General features: G+C 41.3%; 1 protein-coding gene across 1 annotated transcript in view; it reads left to right on the top strand.

Moving 5' to 3' along the window:
* TRDN (triadin) overlaps window positions 1-27,745 on the top strand; it is a 260,739-nt gene that overhangs the window by 159,955 nt on the left and 73,039 nt on the right. Inside the window, exons 21-27 of the mRNA XM_078852185.1 lie at window positions 3,663-3,710; window positions 6,216-6,239; window positions 13,484-13,528; window positions 18,471-18,521; window positions 19,654-19,704; window positions 20,364-20,414; window positions 21,270-21,317. Coding sequence (XP_078708311.1) covers window positions 3,663-3,710; window positions 6,216-6,239; window positions 13,484-13,528; window positions 18,471-18,521; window positions 19,654-19,704; window positions 20,364-20,414; window positions 21,270-21,317 — 318 coding nt within the window. The remainder of the gene's footprint in view (window positions 1-3,662; window positions 3,711-6,215; window positions 6,240-13,483; window positions 13,529-18,470; window positions 18,522-19,653; window positions 19,705-20,363; window positions 20,415-21,269; window positions 21,318-27,745) is intronic.

Here is a 27,745-nt window from a genome sequence, read left to right as displayed (position 1 = left end):
CTATGTATTTTTCTCTGCATCAACTCACTGATGGCAAATTTGGAAGCAAATTTGGAAGCAACATCTGGGAACATCCTCTCTGACACTGAAACCACTGAGTGCCACACGATGGGAAAGTCAAGTGGAGGTGATAAAGCCTATCAAACACCAAACTGGGAAGATAGATGATGCCATAGTTGCCATTATGGAGGATAATGCTTTGACAGGAACTGTTCGTGGGAGAACAGTGGCAGAGGGAAATGGAATCACCAGAAACATACATTACTTCAAATTTCTGTGTGGCTTAGTGTTGTGGCATGACGTACTGTTTGAAATAAATGTTGTAAGCAAGAGACTCCAAGGTGCTGACCTTGATATATCTGGAGCAATGGAACAACTGGACAAAGCAAAGTCATACCTACGGTCTTACTGGTCAGATGAAGGATTTCAAAACATTCTGAAGAGTGCACAGAAGTTGCCAGAGGAACTTCACACTGAAGCTATTTTCCCACCCATTTAAGAATACAAGAGTCACCGAAGAAGATGACATTTTGATTACGGGGCATGGGATAATCCCATAAGAAACCCCAAACAACAATTCAAAGTTGAATTCTTTAACCAGGTGCTAGATTGTGCAATGCAGTCAGTTGAAAAACATTTCATGCAGCTCAAGGAACACAGCAGTATATTTGAGATGCTGTATGATATTCCAGAACTCCTCACTATACCTGAAGAAGACCTACACCAGCAATGCAGGGCACTAGAGACAGTGTTGACACATGTTGACACGTGCGATATTGATGCGAGTGATTTAGGTGATATGAACTGAAAGCCCTTTTAAGATACATTTCAGCAGGATCAACTCCAAAGGCTGTTCTGGAATATATGTGCACAAGTAAGATGACCACCCTCTTTCCAAATGCTTTTGTTGCTCTGTGCATACTTCTAACACTTCCTGTAACAGTTGCCAGTGGAGAACGCAGCTTCTCCAAGCTGAAGTTAATAACAACACATGTACGCTCCACAGTGACATAGGAGAGCCTGGTCGGCATTGCAGCCATCTCAATAGAGCATGGGCTGGCCCAGACTGTGGACCTTCAGGAAGCAGTTCAAATCTTTGCAACCAAGAAGGCACGGAAAGCACCACTCTGTTTATTCAAACAGATGAAAATGCCAGGGTTTACTATGCAGACAAGAAAAGTTACATTTGCTGTTCAGGCATTTGAAAGTTAAGTGTTACTTAAATTTTTTGAACAAGGCATTTTAAGTTGTTAGTTCTCCTTTATTGGGGTAGGTAGCAGAGCAGTAGAACAGGAAGAAGGCAGAATTGAGACTTTTCAAAGTTTTAGCCCAAGCGAGGGAGCATGGGGGCGTCATTTGAGCTCCCTGCCTCAGGTGCCAAAATGTTGTGGGATGGCCCTGCATAAGTATGTGCTTCATGTTTGCTAAGTGCTTAAGTTCCATAGAAGTCAATGTTACTCCTCACATTCTTAGGCCTGGCCTACACTTAGAATTTAAATCAACATAGCTATTGTGCTCACAGATGTGAAAAATCTACAACCTGCACTGTAGCTTTGCTGATCTAACCTCCAGTGTAGATGCAGCTCGGATGATGGAAGAATGCTTCTGTTGCCCTAGCGACCATCGCTCAAGGGAAGTGGTTTTCTTACAGTAACAGGAAAAAAAACCTTTCTGATGCTGTAGGATGAATCTACACTACACCTGTGCCAGCATAGCTACAATGCCGTAGTTATGAATGATAGTCTCTGTAGTGTATACAAGGCCTTAAAGTTGAGCATTTGCTGGCATGTTTTGGTGAAGCGGGGTCAGAGTCCTCAGCATGCTGCTGGATCAAGACCCTTGTAAATAGCCCCATTGATTTCAACAGGGACTACTCAGTGTGAGTAAATATGGCAGACTGTAGTCATTAGTATTTACATTAATTTTAAAAACAAAATCCTTGCATGTGTTTTTTTTTGCAAAGTTTTATACTGAATGTTTTCTTGTGCCAGGTTGAAAAACACCAAATGAAAAGGATGCTGCTAACAACGAAAACACTATCAATACAAAGAAATAAATTTATTTCCCTATCTTTAGGGCCCTACCAAATTCACTGCCATGAAAAACGTGCCACGGACCGTGAAATCTGGCCTCCCACCATGAAATATGGTCTTTTGTGTGCTTTTACCTCCAGATTTCAGGAGGGAGACCAGTGTTTCTCAAATTGGGGATCCTGATCCAAAGGGGAGTTGCAGGGGGATCACGGCATTGCCACCCTTACTTCTTTGCTGACTTCAGAGCAGGGCAGCCGGAGAGTGGTGGCTGTTGGACAGGCGCCCAGCTCTGCGGACAGCACCCTGCCAGCAGCAGGGCCGAAGTAAGGGTGGCAATACCATACCATGTCGGGCGCCCAGCTCTGAAGGCAGTGCCGCAACCAACAGCAGCGCAGAAGTAATGGTAGCCATACCACAACCCCCCACTACAATAGCCTTGTGACTCCCCCACAACTCCTTTTTGGGTCAGGACCCCTACAATTACAACACCGTGAAATTTCAGATTTAAATAGCTGAAAGCATCAAATTTATGATTTTTAAAATTCTATGACCATGAAATTGACCAAAATAGATTGTGAATTTGGTAGGACCCTACCTATGTTAGCAAAAATGCCTTAGATTGTTGAAAGTAAAATAATTTTCTGAACACAGTTTACCTCTTGCAATTTATCCTTTGTTTACTTTTTGCATTTCTCTCAACTTGTTCAATGAAATTCAGTTAAGACATTTTCCCTTTTAGTTTCTTAGTGCCTCAGATTTTGTGTTTCAAACACTGCAGGAGATTTCATTTGACCTAAGGATTTGTAAGAACTGCATTTTACAGATGTTAAATGTTGGACCAGATTTAAACTGGCACTGCACTTTATCGCTAAACAAATTTTTCATCCCTAAATAACAAGAACTTATACATTCTATTAAATACACTTATTCCCAAATATGTCATGTTAAATTTCAGAAAACATGAAGGCCTCTATTTGGGCATGTGCCAGGAGGGATCGTAACCTTCTTGTGTGGGTGTGGCCCCACTTCCTGGCCATCCACCTGTTAGCTGATTTGCTAAATAATCACAGGGACCAAATAATCTCTATCTATCACACCATTCTGCAAGGGAGTTAAATACGTATTTCAGTGATATAGTCCCACTGATGTCCGTAGGACTATTCACATACTTAAAGTGAAACATGTGCTTAGGCCCTGATTCAGCAAGCCGCGTATCTTAGGGCTTTGTACGGGCACTCATCATTAGTATGGAGTATAGGGACTGCTACTGGGGGAGGCCCTTGCATGACTGTGCAAAGCAGAGCCTCTGGTGTGGCTCTCTGTGCAGTCGCGCCAGGCTCATCACAACCTGGCCTGAGGTTTCTTTCAAGACAAAGAAGGAAATGTTGTATTATTCGTTTTTGAAAGAAATGAAGTATCCCCTTTCACTTTACTCCTTTTCTTTATAAGTTAGGTCAAAAATGTGTTACCAGTTGATTGTGAGGAAGAGAGGTTCTCTTGTGGTCACAAGACTTAGAAATCATTTCCTTCAAAGAAATCTGTAGACATTTAATTACTTGAGAAAGGCTTTGTGTGTGGGGCGGCACTTCTGACTGGAAGTGTTCCTTAAACCTTATCTTTGTTTTGCAGCAGTACCTGTAAAGAAGGAAGAAAAAACAGTGAAGGCAATGGAGCAAGGTAAAGAGAAACTTGAAATATTTTGACATTATCTGCTTTAGAAAGACAATGGCTCAGGGGGAAAACCAGACAGCTTCATGGCAATAACCTTTAAATTAATTACTCTATCAGTCTCTGCCATTGATCTGCTCAGTTTGCCAGAGAAGAGAGAATTTCAGATAGGATTCTGGCTCAGTCTCTCGCTTATGTAATACAAAACACACTCAGACGCTTCAAGTGACTGAACCATTCTGGCGTCTTAATATTTCACCTGTCCCATAGAAGATTTCCTGTCCTGCAGGGTGACTTTCATTCAGCAACATGGGGTCCCCGTTTAAAAATAAGAGAGACAATCATGTGGTAGGGCAAGTGGAGCGTCAAACATCTGCGGACCAGATCCTCAGTTGGGATCAATGAACGTAGCTCCATTGAAATCAACAGAGCTGTGCCAGCTTACACCACTGAGGATGTAGCGCTATGTCTTGACGAAGATCTGGAGATTGCATTGCATCCTAAGAAAAACTGGAAGGCTGATGAACAGAAGAGGCACGTCTTAGGCTACGTCTACAAGTGGAGCTGGGGGTGTGATTCCCAGCTCACATAGACATACTTGTAGTAGCTCTCATTGAGCTAGTATGCTAAAATTAGTGGTGTAGCCAAGGTAGCCTGGGGAACACAAGCAGCAGCATGGATTAGCCATCCTGAGTATGTACCTGCATGAGGTCTAGGCGGTTTGTACTGGAGGTGGCTAGCCTATGTTGCCACTTGCCTCTGCCCTCTACCCTGGCTACACTACTATTTTTAGTGTGTTAGCTTGATGAGAACTATTGTGAGTACATCTGTGCAAGCTGGGAATCACACCCCCTGCTCCAACAGTAGATGTAGCCTTACACTCATGTAAAAACCCATTGAGTACAGTTCTGGTCTTTTTTTGAAAAACTTCAGTAAAAGGGCTTTGCATTGGATGCTAGGAGACATCGTTTTATCTCTCACCCTAGAGATGAGCCAAAGGCCACTTGAGTAGTCTGGTTGAGGCCTGCTGCAGGCCTCCTATGGTGGACTATGCTGTAGTAGATCTAGCAGCTCACTCGCTGCACCATCCCGCACATGCATCTAAAACTGAGCTGTGACATCACTTGTGATATTAGTTGTCAGATTCCAGTGTTCAGTAAGAAAAGGAAGGGAAAAATATCCATCCTACTGTAATGCTAGTTCAGTATTGCCAACCCCAAACATTCAGGAATTGAGGCCCCAAAATCATGAGATGGGTTAAAAATCATGAGATTTTTTGTTAAAAAAAATCATCATTTGAGGTTCTATTTATTTGCCTTTGGTTTTTGAGCCTTAAGGGTTTGCTTAGGTCATATATTCAAGCTTTTCTCCACAAACACGAGGGCTAAAAATACAGTTTTAATTTTAAGATTCTCACCTACTCGTGTGATTCTAGGGGCTGGGGCTTTAAGAGCAACACAAAATACTGGGAATCGTAATAAAATCACGAGTTAGCAGCATTGCTAATTTAACAACCCTAACAAGAATTCTGGTGTTTCAAAATAAAATGTTCAGGTATTAAAACTGTTTTGCCTTTGATGTTAAATCACTAGTATATGGAACTGGGCAAAATAGTGGTAGGAAAAATATTATTGATAATATTTACCTGTTTTCATGTCAGTAGAAATGTAGAGATTGGTGCAACCTTTGCAAAACGTTTAAAGGAGAGCAGGAAGAGCAGGGTAGTTGGAGAGCTTCAGGGAACAGGCAGAGCTTTAACTCCATCCCCCTATTCAGTGTCCAAAAGTAGCTGAGCAAGTGAGGAGCAGGGGAGAGGGGCAGGATATTAAGTTATCAGTAGAGGCTAGCAGTGAATTACTACTTACCTTACTTCCTCTTTGCTCTTGGTCTGTCTGCACTTTGAGCTGGAGGGGTAATTTCCAGCTTGAGTACGTATATGCATTTTAGTTTTGATCGAGCTAGCATACTGAAAATAGAAGTGTAGCGAGCATGGCAGGACAGCCTAGCCATCCCAAATAAAATCCTGCTCAGGACCTTAGGTATGTTCTTGGGCAGATAGCTCATCTGTCAGGGCTACGTTTCTATTTTTAGCAGGTTAGCTAGATTAGAGCTAGTGTGCGTACATCTACTCAAGCTGGAAATTACTCCTTCAGCTTGATGTGTAGAAGTACCCCAAGTCACAATACTCCCTGGATTACTGGACACTGCTACAAAGGTGGCTAATTAGTAGAAAATTGTACAGGTTGTTTTGATATTTTTTGTGCGTGCAGGGTGGTTACATGTCTGCTACAAATTGGACTGAGTACATCAACTCATTTCACATATGCTGTCAAGCAATCATAAAATGGTAATGACTTTCAATCTAATCCTGAGCTGTTAATTTCTCTTGTTTGTTGACTAAAGACATTTTTATAGGTTTCTTCTATTACAGCCCATTTTTATTGAATTAAATTTTTGCTTCTACAAGAAACAAAGGTTATTCTAAAGACGTTTTTTGTTTTTGTTTTTGTTTAGATAAACCAAAGCCTAAAGAAACAAGTAAGCTCTATCATACATTTTCCCTATAACTGACTCAGTACCACTTTAAGCTCTACAGATGAAAAGTAGTATATGAGAGTCAAGTATTATTAATTATTATTATGGGAGGGGTAGATGGATGAATGGTTGATTAGATAGAATAGAATCAAGTAAACAGAGGTATTCATATGGAAATGCTAAGCAATTCTTTTCTATTTTAGTGCAGAGGATTATGTTTACTCTCTACTTCTCTTGGCCATGAGGAGATTTCTCACCCCTTTGTAACACTGCTGTGCCAAACCTAGATTACAAAAACTTATTATTTTATGGACCAAATTCTTCTCTCTGATTGTCACTGAGACTCCGTTAGTTTCAGTATATCAGCTGTGTATTCTGATGTCAGTAGATGTTTAATTCTGAGAACCAGTGTAGAATAAATAACAGAGGCCTTGGTGTGAATTAGTGGTGCTATCCTGCATACCAGACTATAATTTTGCCATAATTATAATATAGTATTTCAATGGCAACTATAGGATAGATCTCAGACTGCTCATCTAGTCACAATATGTCCTATATCTATTTATAATTTAAGCTAGTATTTCCTAGCTTTCTTCTAATTCGTGAGTGACTTCTATATCAGATCCAGCACTATCCCAAAAGTTAAGCTTTTCCTGGAGATGGCATTAATCTCAGCTGCATTTTCTGAATGGCTTTCTGGTTTATTGGATAACTTGGAATGTAAGGCCTAGTCAGTAACGATTCAGGCTTTGAATTCACAAGTGTTTGATCTCTTGAAATCAAATCATTGGTGTGACATCTTTTGGAATAATGCAATAACGGTGCTGTTAGTAATGGAGATGCACATTGCCTGAGTTCTTATAAGCAGGCTTCTGAACTTAATGGGTTTAGCAGTGTGTGATGCTGGCTGGCTTATTTTGCTAATATAATTAAATTTATTGTCATTGCTGGAATTGACCACAAAAGCTGCATTCAAATCACATAAGGGGTCTTGACAAAAGCATTCAGCAGTAAGGACACTGATTCGGAAGACAGAAACTCCATCTTTTGCCCACCCATTTGGTACTTTGGGGTGTTGCAGGATGTAGCATGGTATATAGGACTGCCGTTGGGTGACTCCTACAATATAGAGGTACAAAGATGTAGTAATAATTTTCAATCTTAGCTCTATGTTTCATTGACGGTAACATTTATATTAGACTCAGTATTAAATATTCATATATTTAGTATTTGACTTTTTGATAGTAATATTAGATAGGCAACACTATGTTTCACAGCATTGGCATTGAATTATTTCTTTTCTATGCTTGGAGCATCAGATGGCTGAAACAGCGACTGCAGAGTTTGACATTTGAAAAACAGAAGAGGGACAGACAATTTGTATATTTAAAGGATGAAATAAAGACCTATCCCAATAAAATGATTTTTTCCCAACCCTCATTCAGCAAACTTTCTCCTGACCTTTTCTTTTGTAAATGTAACTATTTGAGAGAAAGAGGCTCTTTCTCTATATGATCATGAATACACTGAAGTAATTTATTTTACAGATTATAGTTTCACTATAACTATAACTCTGGGGCACATGACTTATGAGGAGAGGCTGAGGGAACTGGGGTTATTTAGTCTGCAGAAGAGAAGAGTGAGAGGGGATTTGATAGCAGTATTAGAATCATAGAATCATAGAATATCAGGGTTGGAAGGGACCTCAGGAGGTCATCTAGTCCAACCCCCTGCTCAAAGCAGGACCGATCCCCAATTAAATCATCCCAGCCAGGGCTTTGTCAAGCCTGACCTTAAAAACATCTAAGGAAGGAGATTCCACCACCTCCCTAGGTAACGCATTCCAGTGTTTCACCACCCTCCTAGTGAAGAAGTTTTTCCTAATATCCAACCTAAACCTCCCCCACTGCAACTTGAGACCATTCCTCCTTGTTCTGTCATCAGCTACCACAGAGAACAGTCTAGAGCCATCCTCTTTGGAACCCCCTTTCAGATAGTTGAAAGCAGCTATCAAATCCCCCCTCATTCTTCTCTTCCGTAGACTAAACATCCCCAGTTCCCTCAGCCTCTTCTCATAACTCATGTGTTCCAGAACCCTAATCATTTTTGTTGCCCTCCACTGGACTCTTTCCAATTTTTCCACATCCTCCTTGTAGTGTGGGGCCCAAAACTGGACACAGTACTCCAGATGAGGCCTCACCGATGTTGAATAGAGGGGAACGATCACGTCCCTTGATCTGCTGGCAATGCCCCTACGTATACAGCCCAAAATGCCATTGGCTTTCTTGGCAACAAGGGCACACTGTTGACTCATATCCAGCTTCTCATCCACTGTAACTCCTAGGTCCTTTTCTGCAGAACTGCTGCCGAGCCATTCGGTCCCTAGTCTGTAGCGGCGCATGGGATTCTTCCATCCTAAGTGCAGGACTCTGCACTTGTCCTTGCTGAACCTCATCAGATTTCTTTTGGCCCAATCCTCCAATTTGTCTAGGTCCCTCCGTATCCTATCCCTACCCTCCAGTGTATCTACCTCTCCTCCCAGTTTAGTGTCATCTGCAAACTTGCTGAGGGTGCAATCCACACCATCCTCCAGATCATTTATGAAGATATTGAACAAAACTGGCCCCAGGACCGACCCTTGGGGCACTCCACTTGATTCCAGCTGCCAACTAGACATGGAGCCATTGATCACTACCCGTTGAGCCCGACAATCTAGCCAACTTTCTATCCACCTTATAGTCCATTCATCCAGCCCATACTTCTTTAACGTGCTGGCAAGAATACTGTGGGAGACAGTGTCAAAACTATTCAACTACCTGAAGGGGGGTTCCTAAAGAGGATGGAGCTCGGCTGTTCTCAGTGGTGGCAGATGACAGAACAAGAAGCAATGGTCTCAAATTGCAGTGGGGGAGGTCTGGGTTGGATATTAGGAAACACTGTTTCACTAGGAGGGTGGTGAAGCACTGGAATGGATTACCTGGGGGTGGGGGTGGAATCTCCATCCTTAGAGGTTTTTGAGGTCCGGCTTGACAAAGCTCTGGCTAGGATGATTTAGTTGGTATTGGTCCTGCTTTGAGCAGAGGATTGGACTAGATGACCTCCCGAGGTCTCTTCCAACCCTACTATTCTCTGATTCTATAACCAGAAATGAGGTTTTATCAACTTTTGGTCAACTTTGCAATAAGCAAAGTCTCATTATAACTGAATTCCCTATATGCACATTTACAGCTACTAGACTTGTCCTACAAAGAGCACGGTACTAAAACAGAAACAAAAAGCTTCATCGTTGCACTGATAAATCACTAAACATTGGAGGTATGCCACATTTTAGAAAACTATAATGAGAACAAGTGAAGTGTGATTTCAGTCTGCCAATAAAGGTCACTGAGGTTATTCATGCCTTTCAGCAAACTTTGGGAAGTTTCAGACCTGCACTCCTATTCCCAGCACAACTTTGCTCCCTCAGTAGACCCAGGCCTGTTATTTTCTGTAGGGAAAGCTAGGCTGTCTTCTGCCACGGTGCTCTCCAGCATCTTCAAGCACTGGAACTCTTGGCCCGCTCCTTAGAGGAAAGCCAAATGACTGATCTTTCTCACACTTTCCTAGGAGGGCTGGGAAGGGTGGCAGAGAGCAATGTAGGCCTGCTTTTCCTACATATTTTGTCTTCTGTCAGTGGTCTACCTCCCACCACCACTATTTGTCTGCAAATTATTATTTAATTATATAGTAACAAGGAGCCGCAGTCATGGATCAGGATCCCATTAGTCTAGGAGTTGTACAAACCACATAACAAAAAAGTCATAGAATCATAGACGTGTAGGGTTGTCAGGGACCTCAGGAAGTCATAAATTCCATCTCCCTGCACTGAGGTAGAACCAAATAAACATAGACCAGGTGTTTGTCCCACCTGTTTTTAAAAGCCTCCAATAATGGGGACTCCACAACTTCCCTTGGAAGCTTATTCCAGAATTTAGCTACCATTATAGTTAGAAAGTTTTTCCTAATATCTAACCTAAATCTCCCTTGCTGCAGGTTAAGCCCTGTCACAGGGCACCTTTGTTACTACCTAGTGAACTGCACTGCCTGGCCAGTTTGGATGGTTTCACAATCACAAACACACACTGGGCTGGTTATTTTTCACCAAGGTGTGTGTGTGTTTATTCCCCTCTTATGTAGTAATACCATGCAATATAGGCTTACAGCAAGGGTAGGCTTTCCTGCAGCCCTCACTCCCCAGCCAAGACTCATCTCCAGAGCCATCTCCTGAACTTCCCTTGCTTCCTGTTTCCTCCCTTTTTATTCTCCCCTGTTACCTTATTAGCCCAATGATTGTCACCCCGCTGCTCACAATCCCCCACCAGAAAGTGTATAATTGTCCTCAGCTGGGCCTGCAGCCTTCCTCAGGCTGCAGCATTGTCAGTGATCAGGGTGCTGCTGATAGCACCCTTTCATGGGTGTATTACTTCATAGCCTATTTTCGGTAGACATGGAGAACAAGTGATCACCATCCTCTAATAACAGTCCTCAACATATTTGTACTCTGTTATCAGATCCCCACTTAGTCTTCTTTTCTCAAGACTAAACATGCCCAGTTTTTAAACCTTTCCTCATAGATCAAGTTTTCTAAATCTTTTATCATTTTTGGACTCTCTCCAGTTTGTCCACATCCTGCCTAAAGTTTGGCACCCAGAATTGGGCACAGTACTCCATCTAAGGCCTGACCAGTGCCAAGCAGAGTGGGACAATTAGCTCCCATGTCTTATATATGACACTTCAATTAATGCATGCCAGGCTGTTGTTAGCCTATTTCACAGCTGCATCACATTGTTGACTCCAGTTCAATTTGTGATCCATTCACACCCCCATATCCTTTTCAACAGTACTACCACCTAGCCTGTTACTCTCTATTTTGTAGTTGTACATTTGATTTTTCCTTGCTAAGTCAAGTACTTTGCGCTTTTCTTTATTGATTTCTTCTGGTTGATTTGAGACCAATTATCTGATTTGTCAAGTTTTTTTTTAATTTCTAATCCTGTCTTCCAAAGTGCTTGTAGCCCCTTCCAGCTTGGTGTCATTTTCAAATTTCATAAGCATGCTCTCTACTCCATTATCCAAGTCACAAATGAAAAGATTGAATAATACAGGGCCCAAGACTGACCTGTGAAGAACCCCACTAGATATGCCATTGCAGTGTGATGGAGAACCATTGATAACTATTATTTGAGTACCATCTCTCAACAAGCTGTGCACCCGCCTTACAGTAATTCCATCTAGAATGTGTTTCCTTAATTTGCTTATGAGAATGTCATGAGGGCCTCTGTGAAAAGCCTTACTATAATCAAGATATATCATATCTACTGCTTCCTCTCTATCCAGTAGGCCAATAAACCTGACAGAGAAGGAAATTAGGTTGATTTGGCATGATTTGTTCTTGACAAATCCATGCTGGCTATTCCGTATGACCCTATTATCCTCCAGATGCTTAATAATTCTTTCCAGTATCTTTTCAGGTATCAAAGTTAAGCTGACTGATCTTTAATTCCCTGGATCCTCTTTGTTCCCCTTTTTAAAGAAAGGTACTATGTTTGCCCTTCTCCAGTTTTCTGGAACTTCACTGATACTCCAGGTGTTCTCAAAGATAATTACTAATGGTTCTGAGTTTGCTTCAGCTAGTTCCTTAAGTACCCTAGGATGAATTTCATCAGCCCCTGCCCACTTGAATACAACTAACGTCTAAATATTCTCCAACCTGTTCTTTCCCTATTTTGGCTTGCATTCCTTCCCCACTGTTGTTAATATTACTTGCATTGAGTATCTGATCACAATTAACCATTTTAGTGAAGACTGAAGCAAAATAGGCATTAAACATCTCTGCTTTCTTGTTGTCATCAGTTATTACCTCTCTTCCCCACTAAATAGAGGGTCTATATTCCTTCATCTTTCTCTAGTTTACAATGTTTTTAAAGAACTTCTTTTTATTGACTTTTATGTTCATTGCTAGGGTAACTCATTTTATCCCTTAACCTTTCTGATTTTGTTCCTACATGGTTGTGCTATTCTTTTTTGTTCTCCTCCTTATCAATTTGTCCATGTTTCCACCTTTAGTAGGATTCTTTTTTGATTGTTAGTCCTTCTCTTGTTTCTGCTGGCCATGTAATGTAATGCACTTTCACTAAGGGGTTGAGGCACCTCAAAGCATTAAATTAGTACTAGGAGCAGAGGTATCTTTCCTGACCTGTTAAAAAAGAATGGAGGAGGGTGGACAGACTATCTGTTCCCAAGAAGATACTGGGAGGATTCAAAAGTATCCAGCTTATTTTGCTGACCCTTTGAAAAATGAAGATGGTGAAAGTGGGTCAGCAAAACATTATCTGAAGAGATGAGAGTTGGCAATGGGTCAGTTTGCTCCCTTCAGATGGCAACTAAGATTAAAAGAGTATCCTGGACCTGTGGGAGGTTGCTTATTTAAACTTTAATAAATCTTGCAAGTTTCATAACATACACTGTGACCTGAAACAGGCAGGTTTCACACAACTCTTCTATCAGTTCATCTCTTGCCATTTGTGCCATTGTATAGCTAGAGTCTCATACTGTCTAACTGGTTCATTATCTGATAAGATTCAGTCTCTGCATTTCACAAACCAGGCTTTTGCTTGTGACTGTCACTGTTTCTGTGCTAAATATTTATTTACAGAACCTGTAAAAGAGAAAGAAGTGAAACCTCCAGCTGCAACAAAGGATAAAATAACAGCATAAAATACTATAATTGCCAGAGGTTTCGATTTTTTTTAAAATCCCCACTATATATGGATGTCTTTATTTGTAACACAACATGGTTTTGGATTGGTGAGAAAATAAATTTTCAGAATTTAAGAAATATTCAGACTAAATATTACTCCCTGAATTGTATGTGAAGAACAAAGCTGAGGCAATGCAAAATGTTTACAGTGAAACTCAGAATTACAGCCTCAGAATCAAGAAACATTTGATAAGGTTTGCAAAGGATTTCAGAAAAAATGTGACAAGTTTTAAGTGATTTTTTTCTCACATTGTAATTACATAAAATTTGTTGTTTTATTTTGTATGCATATTAAATCTGGTCAAAATCAGTGTCTTTGACTGCATTTTGAAATGGTTTTGGGGACTGTTTCAAACAATCAGTTGTCTTATCAAGCATTGTCACTGAGTTATCAGATTTTAGCCTTTAACCCTTTGGTTTGATAATTAAACACTACATATTTTTACAGAGCATGTCAAAGAAAAGGAAGTAAAGCATCCTGCAGCTTTAAAAGGTAAAGGTAATTATACACAATGTAATAGGATGTTTGTTGATTTAAAATTATCATAACTAACTTTATTATAATTATAACTGAATCTAGGAGGGGCTTTCCTCTATCTTTAAAAATAATCTGAATGTTAAAATTGTCAGAATCTTGTTTACCATATATGCCATGAAAGGAGAGTCAAGCAGTGTTATCTAACTAGTGTGTGGAAGCCACAGAACTATTAATATACAAATGCTTGTTCATTATGAAAACTATCTTCATCAGTGATTAGGATCTGTAACTTCTTCAAGATAAAGAATTGTTAGTGTCTTCTAGAGGCAAGTTGGAAAGTTCTGAATTGAACTGCTTGTATAAACCTGTAGATGTAACATGAATAAAGTAAAATATTAGCATATGAAATGGTATGAAAGTGTGATAGATAGTGACATGCCTTCAGGGCTTTGTAAAGGCTGAGGTTAAAAGCTCACTGCTTCAACCATTCAACCACCTGAGTCTTTAGAAGTGCAAGTCTGTCTATTTCTTTCTCATGTTAGTTTAAAATTTCTTATGGCATTTTTTGTAAGAATAGATGGTTAACTCAACTAAAATTTCCCTTGAGTCACTGTTTTTCAGCATGGCGTTCCCCCTTCATACACCTTATTGCTACCCTCCACTCCAGAGTTACTTGCATTTCAAGGGTGAAACAATATGTGTATGTACGTAGTTTAAAAAGTGCTTTATGTTCTTCAGGATAAGAAGTACCACCACGTATGCAAATATAATAATATCCTATATTAGATTACAGTAACTATTTTGTATTATTTCAAATAGGAGTAACTGAGGAATTTAGTTTATGTTCTCTACGTAGAGTAACACCACATGTAAATTAGTGAACTGTAGAGAAAGAGACAGCAATCGAATTGCTAGATATATACTCAAGCCCTGGTAATCATGCTGATTTACCGCTTCTTTTGGATAAGGGCCCCTATCCCACAAACACATTCACACATGAATAGTCCCTCTCTTCAAGTGATTGTCCATGTGAATTCCACTTTTAGTGTGCATGCATGGTGCATCCCATTGGACGAGATTAGAGTCTTTCAGCAAGCACTGTCCATTGGGGCCACACTTGCTCCCTGGATCCCTCATTCCCTCCCATCCAAGGTTATAAAGGGCACAGCAGGTCCAATTGTCCTTCAGTTTCTTCTCCTCATCCCTAACAGCAAGACAGAAATCTGCTTCACTGAGCATTTTTCTCTTAGACTTGTAAATATATTAGATCATATAATGAATGTAGGGTTTTTTTTTCATGTCCATTGACATTAGATGTGTGTGTGTGTGTATGTTTAGGGAATTGTCAGCTACTGGGATTTAGCTGCTGTGCCTGAAACAAACTCCCCAGCATTTAAAACTTGCCCCTGTTGTGATGCAGCTATTTTGTCTAATGATGAGAGGTACCTTTTTTGCCTTGGAGACAGATGCTCTGTCAGGGACATGACTATCTGTTGCTCCTTTCTTCAAAAGGCCATGTTATACTCGCAGACTAGGGATGGTTTTAAAACTGGGGTTTTATTAAACTTAATATCCAAAAAAACCAAATGCATGCAGTGTGCACAAGTCCCATATCCACTCAGTCTCACTGGAGCGCAGTAACCCTTCAGGGACAACATTTTGCTTCCCCACTGTATTCTCTTTTGCCTGTTCAGTGCTGTCAGTTGTTGGTTGCATGTGTGTTCTTGCTGTATGTGTTGCACCAGCTCTGAATCAGAGCTTATGTGTGTGGGATGCAGTCAGTAGGTGCATTCAATAGGATCAGTAACTGTTCTTCCAGTCAGTCAGGCCGCACTCCTTTTTGAAGTTTAAGTATGTGTGTAAATGTTTGCGGGATCAGCGCCTAAGTGTTTTATTTTTTTATTACATAAATAAACAAGTAAAAGAAATACAAGGTAAAATTGTGAAAAACCCCTCTCAATTAAGAGGTAAACATCCATTTTATATAAGTACTAGCTCGTATATAAGTTTAAACATAATGAACCAAAAATATCCCTGTGCTTTCCATCCAACCAGTCTTTGATGGGATAGTGAAAAGTTTGCTGAATCTCTTTTGGAAAGAAAAAGGCAGACACTACGTAGGTATTTGGCATGCTAATGAAAATCAACTTAACAGAAAGCAAAGGAGAGAACTGATACAGCTTTTATCAATTCAGCATTTGAAGGCCATGATTTCAAAAAAAGAAACTACTGCACAAATTCAGGTTTCAATCATATGTAGCAAAATGGCAGGCTTGAGGGACTTCAGGCCCAGTACAAATCTCTGTTATGGAGCTTGTGAGCTCCATGTTGGTGTTCTTGGAAAATGGAATAAAGGCATTGATTTTAGTTTTGGATGAGATATTTAAACATTTTTGTGATCAATACACTCCTGCAAGAAAAGAGGGATCCTGGTATCTAATTCAGACTCTTTGGGGCAACAGGGTGAGTTTTGGGCTAACCAGAGAAAGACGAAGATTCTCTGAATCAAAACTCTTGCTATGAAATGAGTCAGTATGTGTGAACGTTTTCCTTATTACTGCCACCGATAGAAAGGCAGGAAAGAGTGAGGAGGCGCATTGACTGAGACCAGCTATAGCATGAAGTGTTTTTTTGTTGAAGGTGGAGGAATTTCAGGTGTGGATAGTCTGCCAGTAGGAACGTAACAGTGGTTCCCTGTCGAGTTAAAAGGCTGAATCAAATGTCCCTGACCCTTATGGTCAGGTCCACTTCTGGTTTAATAAATTCCAATTAAGGACAATACTAAAGGAACTTACTTTCTTCTACGGAAGAAATATGTTCCTATTAGGGGCAGAATCTGAGACTTATTTAAAAATGTAACATTAAATCTTCAATTGTTTGCTGCAATAAGAAAGCCGCTTCAACAATTTCAGGTTGGTTTCATTTTGATTTGTTGGATTAGTCTGAGGCCAAAGAAACTTAGGAGGCATACTTTCCTGTGCATATATTTTATAGTTATCTAGTTAAGCGATCTATTTATTTTTATGTTTCTACACAAGGAAAAAAGTCAGTAGTTTGTATCCCTTTCACAGTACTTACACTACATGTTATTTAAAGAAACAGATGTGTATTGTTTGCTGCTCTTTGGTCCTTTATCTCACTTGCTAGGCATTGTGTGTAGTTCATTTGAAGTTAAAAAAATCCTGTTTTTTGCATTCAGTGGAGTGTTTTCTCTGATAGCCTGTATTTTCCTTTAAAATGGAAACTTAGGGTATGTAAATGTAAATGTCCTCTGGTGCCTAATAAAAAGAATCAGACAGCGAGGACTTTTTCAGACTATATGTCCTATTTCTTTTCTTCTCCTGTTTTAATGCTAGAGTATGATTATTTGTATAACAACAAGATCTTTGTTCTGATGAATTTATCTACTCCTGCTGCTTGTTCCTATCCTAAAATCATAGGGTCACAGCTTCTCATTTGGAATTAATCTCTGCTTGATAGAGGACCAGTGTGGGGCAGAGAGGGGAAAGGTGGCTTTAAGCTATTTTTATGTCTCCCTGATCCTGGGGCCATCATGGACCAGGTCAGTCCCTGACACAAATTAGAGCAGCCTGAAGGTTGACATCATTTAGACCATTTGATGATATAAATTCACTGCTCCCTGTGGCTGATGGAAAGAGAGGGGAGCTGTTGGGGCCATGTGTCTCTAAAGCCCTGGCTCACGAAGAGTGGGGACAGGTACACCTTGGATAGCTCCCTGGTGCTGCTGTTAGTTGTTGCTTCTGCTGCTTAGTCCCTAATTGCTAGAGAATGCTGGGACTTTCTTCAAGGGCCATTCTGCCTAGGAAATTTCATGGAGCTCCCCTGCAGCAGGGAGGGATGGACTGTTGGGCTGTGTGTCCCCACTTCACATTGGGAGAAGGATTATCTAGCACCCTCCCTCTAACCTCTGGTGCTGCTGATAGTGTCTGCTAAGTCTCCCAGATCAGATGCATGCAGGTAATTTAAGGCTCTGTCCCCACTGGAAATGAATTTGTATTAGCAAAGCTCATGTCTTAAGTCAGGTTGAGTATAGTGGTGGATTAAGACAGATCCTTGGGATCTAGTCCTGGAAGTCTGGAGGGCCTGCAGCTGTTGAGTGTTGGAAACTAGTTTTAAATCTAGTTTAGAGAGAATTTTCTGTTGGCTTAACACAGTGGATTTAGCTAACATTGGCTTATCCAGAGCCTACAGTAATCTTTGCAAGGAGATGTAGTTCTGCTAGGCATTTAAGTGCCATATCAGCTCAGAAGGATTATGACTGACTCTAATTCACATTCCTACAAATGATAACATTCTTTCACTCCAAACAAGTGACATTCAAAAAGGTCCAAAATTGTTTCCTCCCTTTGAAAACATCATTTCCTATTTAATCCCTGCAAATGCTCACTGACCTGTATACTTCAGAGGCCAACAGATTAGCACCAGTAGGAAATGGTTATTAATAAGATGTGTGCCATATAATATTATTTATACAATGTAATAAGTGTGCTCAGTACTCTTCCTGAGACAAAATACATATTCCCCGCCTAAGGTATTGAATTGAAGGGCCTGACTGAAAGCCAACTTAGAGTCAATGGAAAGATTCCTGTTAACCTCCAACAGGCTTTGGCTGAGGCCCTAAGAATCTGATCTTACATTCAGATCCACTTACATGGATCTCTGCATCCATGCAAAGTACCATTTACTTCAGTAGGTCTCTGCTTGGGAACAGCAGTCTGTGCTAATGAATCGTATTCAAGAATCAGGGACTTAATCTGACATAACGTGAGAGGTGATTGCAGACAAAATGCCATAAGGTGTAAAGAGAGAACAAGGGTTATATTGGGTTAGCTTTTACCATGTGTTACCTGCTAGTTCTTCATTTTTTAAAAATGCATCATGTGTGCATCTATTATTTTTAGTCACTAAAACTGAAATCCACTGTATTTTGCTATAGAACACGTAAAACAAAAAGCTGTGAAGACGCCAGAAGTTCCAAAGGACAAAGGTAAGGGCACAAATTAAATATAAATTCATAGATTTAACAACTAAATGTCTGAATAGCAATATTGGAAAAGAGTCTCAAATGGAGTTACGTGGGTATGATTCATAATCTCTCATGAGATCTAAATTCACTACTTTCTAACACTCAGGTTATCTTAAATGCTCACATACAAGATATACTGTAGGTTCAGTGTCAAATAACAAAATTAAATGCCCAACAGGGTCATCAAAACTGAAATTAAAAGGCATAGCTGGTCAAAAATTGGAATCTGCATGCTGTGTGAAATTCTGATCATTCAAAATTTGATTAGTCTTAAATTGGGATGGAAAAGTTGAAATATCAAATTTTTTCAGAACTTTACATGCTGTGAGAAATTTTGAATCTCCTCATCTGAGGTGAGTGGCCTAACCACTGGGCTGAAAGTGACAAGGAGGGTGACACTGTCACTTCCTCCTCTGGTCATGTTGTCAAACTAGCCCAACAAATCTACGTGTTTCAGTAATGTCAAAACAAACAGTTTAGTTTCAACATTCCCAAAACACTTCAATTTTTTGGTTTTGGTCCAAACTATTTGGTCAACTCAGTATGAAGTTGAGAATAGTTTCGGGTTGATAGAAATGGCTTTTTTGGATGAATAAACTATTTGTTGAAAAAAAATTGCCCAGCTCTAGTTCCATATCTTTTGTCAGTCTGAGATAAAAAGAACCTCTCCTTAGCCTCCTTTGGCATCTTCTGGGTTTTAATTCTAACACTGGAACTGTAGCTGTGTGTGCTCATTTTGTATTTTAGTGCAGTGGAAAAATCCATTGCTGATGCCAACCAATGTATAAAATTACTTTCCTCTTCATAAATCATTATTATTCATTTTCTATTTGAGAGACAACCTAACAATTTCTCTGAATACAAAAGAACTAATGGCATATTATAGGTTTGTTACTTATTAAACTAAGTCTAAAAGGTTCCGTTAATTACATCTTTGTATTGTCCTGTTTACTTCCATGTTATTAAAGCCACTTGATTATCACATCTGTCTTATTTTCTCTTTTCATATCAAAATATATGACTCACTTCCTTCTCATGTGTCATCTTTTTTCTCTAACCTGACTTCTGATAATTGTTAAATGTTTCTTTCCAGAGCCTGTTAAAAGAAAAGAAGTGAAGCCTCCAGAAGCCTTAAAGGAAAAGGGTAATGGCTCCTAGTCACATGTAAAAATGACCTATTCCCTTATTAAATATACAGTTGTTCACACTAACAAGTGCATTGTTGCCTCAGTGCACACAATTCCTTTTAACCTTAAATTACAGATCTTCTGCGAAAAGTTACAAAAACGGCACCTTCTTATTTGTTAGATCTGAGCCCTTTGTGTTTCTGAAGTCACATGTGATTAAGAAATAAAAATAAGGTTTTACTATTTTTGACTCTTGTCTGATCTGCAGAGCTAGTGCACCTACTGGAGAGAGAGCTGGTGTCTGCTGCTTCTTATGCATCACTCACTAGCAGAATTGTTAACTAAATTCCAGTTACTGGCTAAATTCATTGACACCTGTGCAAGCCCATGGAAGACAATGGGGGAGCTCAGGTGTACTAAGGGCATAGTTTATCCTATAGAATCTTTTCATGGTTAAAATGGTCTACTAGGAAAGAGCATAGTTTGCCTTTCAGATCCCAGACTGAACCCCTTGCTGAACTAAACTGAGTTTTGGATTCTTAACAAAACCCAATGCTAATCAACCCTTGTCTAGTTTGGTATTTTTTGTGAAACTGTTGCACAGCTCCAGATACTGTATAAAGGCATGATAATATAATTACCTCCCTGCTTCAATTTTTGCTGATAATTTTTTCAGAGCCTACAAAAGAAAAAGAGGTGAAGCCTTCAGTTCTTGTCAAAGAAAGAGGTAAAAATAGAATAATATGTAATAGAAAAATAGAAGTTCTAAATGACTAAGAGTCCATATTTAGAGATGGGATTTTCTAAAGCACCTGGAGAATTTGGTGCCCAACTCATTCTGGGCTTTTCAAAATCTCACCCTAGATTCTTAATTAATCACATGCTTCTGGAAATGATACTTAGTTGGTCCTAAAGTGATTGCCATATAACCTGCAGTCTACTTTAAAGGGTAGAAATAATAATCATGGAGTACTAGATGGTAGCGATAGAAAAGATCCACAAAATCATCTTAGTTCGAGTTTTGTTCCATTTAAATGTCCCAGGCAATTAAGCTTCCACTGCTTACCCTCTGAGATTATTCCACAGTAAAAGATCTTGTTTACAACAGACTTTTTCCTTTAAAATTCTTACTGGCAAACATGTGTGTGAGGGGGAAGAATCTTAAAGAAGGCCTAATAGTCTACTCTTGGGGTTTTTTTCTCTTCCCACCTGTTCCCTTTACTACATCGTGTAATGTGCATGTTTAGATACTCCCTTTATTTCCTTTTCCCACTATTTTCTGTGCCTCCTTACCTGTGATTGGAGATCCTACGCTACTCTATGCCTTGATCCCCTTTTAATCATATTTCCACCACTCCAGCTTCTCCTTCAAACCCCTCTGAAAAAATCCTCCTTCCACAAACCCTCTAAACCCTAGTGTTTCCCTTTAAAGAACAGTGTCACATAGAATAAAAGATTTTTAAAAGCCTATGAGCTTTTGATACATGAAACATCAGCCAAAGCTACTGCATGAAATTATTGCTGTACCTGGTCCTTCATTCCTTCTCTTCCCATAATGTATACAAAATTGTCACTTTTTCAGGGGCCACAAGAAAACAAGCAATGAAGACTCCAGTTGTCAAAGAAAAAGGTAAAAAGTATTTGTCAAGTTATGCCATAACTGAGGCCCTGATCCTGAAATCAGATCCCACTCCCTTTGTGCAGACACAAGAGCCCCAGCCCTCAAAGGTATTTAGGTTCCTATCTCCCACTGAAATCAATGGAAGTTAAGCACCTAAATATGAATGCTTTATGGATCTGGGCCACGGACCCTTAAAATTGTGTGCTCTTTGGTACAAGGATTCTGTTTCTTATCTGTCTATTAAGTGACATGCACTTTCATGGGGTACCTACCTACTAATAATATATAGATCTCACAACCAGAAAGTTATTATTGCTCATCATTTCCCCTTTCTTAATTTTACCCCATGTTCCTAGTTGCATTTGCCATTTCATATCACTTACCCAATATAAGCACCATACCATTGTCATGTACTGTGCCTTATATATAATGATCAGGATTTACCTTCAAATAAAGAGTACTTAAGGTACACACATCCTCTCAATAAAAAGATAAATAAAAGGAATTTTGTAGGCAGAGAAAATAGGAATTATAACTAATTGAGAGCTCTCAAGTTTATGTATTCATATTAAACTAGTTCAGGCAAGAATTAGATTTATATTTAGACACTAGGTGCATGTTGATTTTGACAGAGGATGTGGAAAAAGCTAATGTACTCAATGCTTTTTTTGCCTCTGTCTTCACGAACAAGGTTAGCTCCCAGACTACTGCACTGGGCAACACAGCATGGGGAGGAGGTGACCAGCCCTCTGTGGAGAAAGAAGTGGTTCGGGACTATTTAGAAAAGCTGAATGAACACAAGTCCATGGGGCCGGATGCACTGCATCCGAGAGTGCTAAAGGAGTTGGTGGACGTGATTGCAGAGCCATTGGCCATTATCTTTGAAAACTCATGGCGATCCGGGGAAGTCCCGGATGACTGGAAAAAGGCTAATGTAGTGCCCATCTTTAAAAAAGGGAAGAAGGAGGATCCTGGGAACTACAGGCCAGTCAGCCTCACCTCAGTCCCTGGAAAAGTCATGGAGCAGGTCCTCAAGGAATCAATTCTGAAGCACTTAGAGGAGAGGAAAGTGATCAGGAACAGTTAGCATGGATTCACCAAGGGCAAGTCATGCCTGATTAAGTCTAATTGCCTTCTATGATGAGATAACTGGCTCTGTGGATGAGGGGAAAGCAGTGGACATGTTGTTCCTTGACTTTAGCAAAGCTTTTGACACGGTCTCCCACAGTATTCTTGCCAGCAAGTTAAAGAAGTATGGGCTGGATGAATGGACTGTAAGGTGGATAGAAAGTTGGCTAGATTGTCGGGCTCAACGAGTAGTGATCAATGGCTCCATGTCTAGATGGCAGCCGGTATCAAGTGGAGTGCCCCAAGGGTCGGTCCTGGGGCCGGTTTTGTTCAATATCTTCATAAATGATCTGGAGGATGGTGTGGATTGCACCCTCAGCAAGTTTGCAGATGACACTAAACTGGGAGGAGAGGTAGATACTCTGGAGGGTAGGGATAGGGTACAGAGGGATGTAGACAAATTGGAGGATTGGGCCAAAAGAAATCTGATGAGGTTCAACAAGGACAAGTGCACAGTCCTGCACTTAGGACGGAAGAATCCCATGCACCGCTACAGACTAGGGACCGAATGGCTTGGCAGCATTTCTGCAGAAAAGGAGCTAGGGGTTACAGTGTATGAGAAGCTGGATATGAGTCAACAGTGTGCCCTTGTTGCCAAGAAAGCCAATGGCATTTTGGGCTGTATACGTAGGGGCATTGCCAGCAGATCGAGGGACGTGATCGTTCCCCTCTATTCAACATTGGTGAGGCCTCATCTGGAGTACTGTGTCCAGTTTTGGGCCCCACACTACAAGGAGGATGTGGAAAAATTGTAAAGAGTCCAGCGGAGGGCAACAAAAATGATTAGGGGTCTGGAACACATGATTTATGAGGAGAGGCTGAGGGAACTGGGATTGTTTAGTCTGCAGAAGAGAAGAATGAGGGGGGATTTGATAGCTGCTTTCAACTACCTGAAAGGGGGTTCCAAAGAGGATGGCTCTAGACTGTTCTCAGTGGTAGCTGATGACAGAACAAGGAGGAATGGTGTCAAGTTGCAGTGGGGGAGGTTTAGGTTGGATATTAGGAAAAACTTTTTCACTAGGAGGGTGGTGAAACACTGGAATGCGTTACCTAGGGAGGTGGTGGAATCTCCTTCCTTAGATATTTTTAAGGTCAGGCTTGACAAAGCCCTGGCTGGGATGATTTAGTTGGGGATTGGTCCTGCTTTGAGCAGAGGGTTGGACTAGATGACCTCCTGAGGTCCCTTCTAACCCTGATATTCTATGATTCTATGATTAAAGATCACTTATTAAAAAAGCAGTATCTCAGATTAAATGGGTAAATACTTTAAGAGCAGATAATAAGTAATAGCTTAGCAATGTAATAACAGTCAATTGAAACAAAGATACAGAGGTCATTCTTTGAAACTGCCAATTGCCTTAATGCTGCTTCAGAAAACTATATAGCATTCCCTCCTAATCGCTGGGTACTCTGTAGGGGATACTGCAAATTATGAGGTAATGTTTTCTCTGGCAAAGTTTATGAAAGGCAAGATATGTACATTTTTAAGGGCAATCATTCTACATAATATATGTAGGTAATACTTAGAATAATAGGAGAGCAAGCTATTACTCCACACACTGATTCTGATGTCATTCAAAAACAACATGAAAGTTAGGTGATGTGTAGGGCCCTATCAAATTCACAGTCTATTTTGGTCAATTTCACGATCAGAGGATTTTAAAAATTGCAAATTTCATGATTTCAGCTATTTAAATATGAAATTTAACTGTGTTGTACTTGTAGTGGTCCTGACCCAATAAGGGGTTTGCGGGGGGAGTTTCAAGGTTAGTATAGGAGGGTTTCAGTACTGCTACCATTACTTCTGCGCTGCTGCTGGCAGCGGTGCTCCCTTCAGAGCTGGGCAGCTGGAGAGCAGCGGCTGCTGGTCGGACGCCCAGCTCTGAAGGCAGAGACACCGCCAGCAGCAGCGCAAAAATAGGGGTGGCATGATATGGGATTGCCACCCTTACTTCTGTGCTGCTGTTGGTAGGGCACCACCTTCAGAGCTGGGCGGCCAGCCAACAGGTGCTCCTCTGCGGCCGCCCAACTCTGAAGGCAGCGCAGAAGTAAGGGTGGCAATACTGTACCCTCCTAAAATAACCTTCCAACCCCCTTGCAACTCCCTTTTCATAGAATCATAGAATCTCAGGGTTGGAAGGGACCCCAGAAGGTCATCTAGTCCAACCCCCTGCTCAAAGCAGGACCAATTCCCAGTTAAATCATCCCAGCCAGGGCTTTGTCAAGCCTGACCTTAAAAACCTCTAAGGAAGGAGATTCTACCACCTCCCTAGGTAACGCATTCCAGTGTTTCACCACCCTCTTAGTGAAAAAGTTTTTCCTAATATCCAATCTAAACCTCCCCCACTGCAACTTGAGACCATTACTCCTCGTTCTGTCATCTGCTACCATTGAGAACAGTCTAGAGCCATCCTCTTTGGAACCCCCTTTCAGGTAGTTGAAAGCAGCTATCAAATCCCCCCTCATTCTTCTCTTCTGCAGGCTAAACAATCCCAGCTCCCTCAGCCTCTCCTCATAACTCATGTGTTCCAGTCCCCTAATCATTTTTGTTGCCCTTCGCTGGACTCTCTCCAATTTATCCACATCCTTCTTGAAGTGTGGGGCCCAAAACTGGACACAGTACTCCAGATGAGGCCTCACCAATGTCGAATAGAGGGGAACGATCACGTCCCTCGATCTGCTCGCTATGCCCCTACTTATACATCCCAAAATGCCATTGGCCTTCTTGGCAACAAGGGCACACTGCTGACTCATATCCAGCTTCTCGTCCACTGTCACCCCTAGGTCCTTTTCTGCAGAACTGCTGCCTAGCCATTCGGTCCCTAGTCTGTAGCTGTGCATTGGGTTCTTCCGTCCTAAGTGCAGGACCCTGCACTTATCCTTATTGAACCTCATCAGATTCCTTTTGGCCCAATCTTCCAATTGGTCTAGGTCCTTCTGTATCCTATCCCTCCCCTCCAGCGTATCTACCACTCCTCCCAGTTTAGTATCATCCGCAAATTTGCTGAGAGTGCAATCCACACCATCCTCCAGATCATTTATGAAGATATTGAATAAAACCGGCCCCAGGACCGACCCCTGGGGCACTCCACTTGATACCGGCTGCCAACTAGACATGGAGCCATTGATCACTACCCGTTGAGCCCGACAATTTAGCCAGCTTTCTACCCACCTTATGGTGCATTCATCCAGCCCATACTTCCTTAACTTGCTGACAAGAATACTATGGGAGACCGTGTCAAAAGCTTTGCTAAAGTCAAGAAACAATACATCCACTGCTTTCCCTTCATCCACAGAACCAGTAATCTCATCATAAAAGGCGATTAGATTAGTCAGGCATGACCTTCCCTTGGTGAATCCATGCTGGCTGTTCCTGATCACTTTCCTCTCATGCAAGTGCTTCAGGATTGATTCTTTGAGGACCTGCTCCATGATTTTTCCAGGGACTGAGGTGAGGCTGACTGGCCTGTAGTTCCCAGGATCTTCCTTCTTCCCTTTTTTAAAGATTGGCACTACATTAGCCTTTTTCCAGTCATCCGGGACTTCCCCGGTTCGCCACGAGTTTTCAAAGATAATGGCCAGTGGCTCTGCAATCACAGCCGCCAATTCCTTCAGCACTCTCGGATGCAACTCGTCCGGCCCCATGGACTTGTGCACGTCCAGCTTTTCTAAATAGTCCCTAACCGCCTCTATCTCCACAGAGGGCTGGCCATCTCTTCCCCATTTTGTGATGCCCAGCGCAGCAGTCTGGGAGCTGACCTTGTTAGTGAAAACAGAGGCAAAAAAAGCATTGAGTACATTAGCTTTTTCCACATCCTCTGTCACTAGGTTGCCTCCCTCATTCAGGAAGGGGCCCACACATTCCTTGGCTTTCTTCTTGTTGCCAACATACCTGAAGAAACCCTTCTTGTTACTCTTGACATCTCTGGCTAGCTGCAGCTCCAGGTGCGATTTGGCCCTCCTGATAACATTCCTACATGCCCGAGCAATATTTTTATACTCTTCCCTGGTCATATGTCCAACCTTCCACTTCTTGTAAGCTTCTTTTTTATGTTTAAGATCCGCTAGGATTTCACCATTAAGCCAAGTTGGTCGCCTGCCATATTTACTATTCTTTCGACTCATCGGGATGGTTTGTCCCTGTAACCTCAACAGGGATTCCTTGAAATACAGCCAGCTCTCCTGGACTCCTTTCCCCTTCAAGTTAGTCCCCCAGGGGATCCTGGCCATCCGTTCCCTGAGGGAGTCGAAGTCTGCTTTCCTGAAGTCCAGGGTCCGTATCCTGCTGCTTACCTTTCTTCCCTGCGTCAGGATCCTGAACTCAACCAACTCATGGTCACTGCCTCCCAGATTCCCATCCACTTTTGCTTCCCCCACTAATTCTACCCGGTTTGTGAGCAGCAGGTCAAGAAAAGCACCCCCCCTAGTTGGCTCCTCTAGCACTTGCGCCAGGAAATTGTCCCCTACGCTTTCCAAAAACTTCCTGGATTGTCTATGCACCGCTGTATTGCTCTCCAGGCAGATATCAGGAAAATTAAAGTCACCCATGAGAATCAGGGCATGCGATCTAGTAGCTTCCGTGAGCTGCCGGAAGAAAGCCTCATCCACCTCATCCCCCTGGTCCGGTGGTCTATAGCAGACTCCCACCACTACATCACTCTTGTTGCACACACTTCTAAACTTAATCCAGAGACACTCAGGTTTTTCTGCAGTTTCGTACCGGAGCTCTGAGCAGTCATACTGCTCCCTTACATACAGTGCTACTCCCCCACCTTTTCTGCCCTGCCTGTCCTTCCTGAACAGTTTATAACCATCCAACAGTTTATAACCATCCAACAGTTTATAACCATTTTGGCTCAGGATTCCCAATTTGAGAAACACTGGTCTCCCCTATGAAATCTGTATAGTGTAGGGTAAAAGCACACAAAAGACCAGATTTCACAGGGGGAGACCAGATTTCATGGTCCGTGATGCATTTTTCATGGCAGTGAATTTGGTAGGGCCCTAGTGATGTGTAATGACAAAAGGCACCAGGGCTTAAATAGTCTCAAACTATTTTACACAGAATTAAAACCTAGCAAAGAGAAATGGTCTTGAATTATCATCCCCCAGATACATGACAAAAAAAGAACAAAGGGGGATGTTCTTCATTGCATCAGTCCATTGGTCTGCTCTCGGCAGAAGTGAGTTAGAATTAAAAATGTATTGTTTTTTAAAAAAGGCAAGTCTGATGTAGCATATTGTGCCTAAGATATTTGAACTGTTACTTTCTGCTTCTGCTCTTGTAAGGCTATGAATGCTGTGGGAAT

This window comes from Lepidochelys kempii, chromosome 3 (genome assembly GCF_965140285.1).
Source record: "Lepidochelys kempii isolate rLepKem1 chromosome 3, rLepKem1.hap1, whole genome shotgun sequence".
In the NCBI taxonomy this organism is placed as follows: Eukaryota; Metazoa; Chordata; order Testudines; family Cheloniidae; genus Lepidochelys; species Lepidochelys kempii.
The sequence above is the reverse complement of the archived record's forward strand: the minus strand, read 5'-3'. Positions and strand labels throughout refer to the sequence as shown.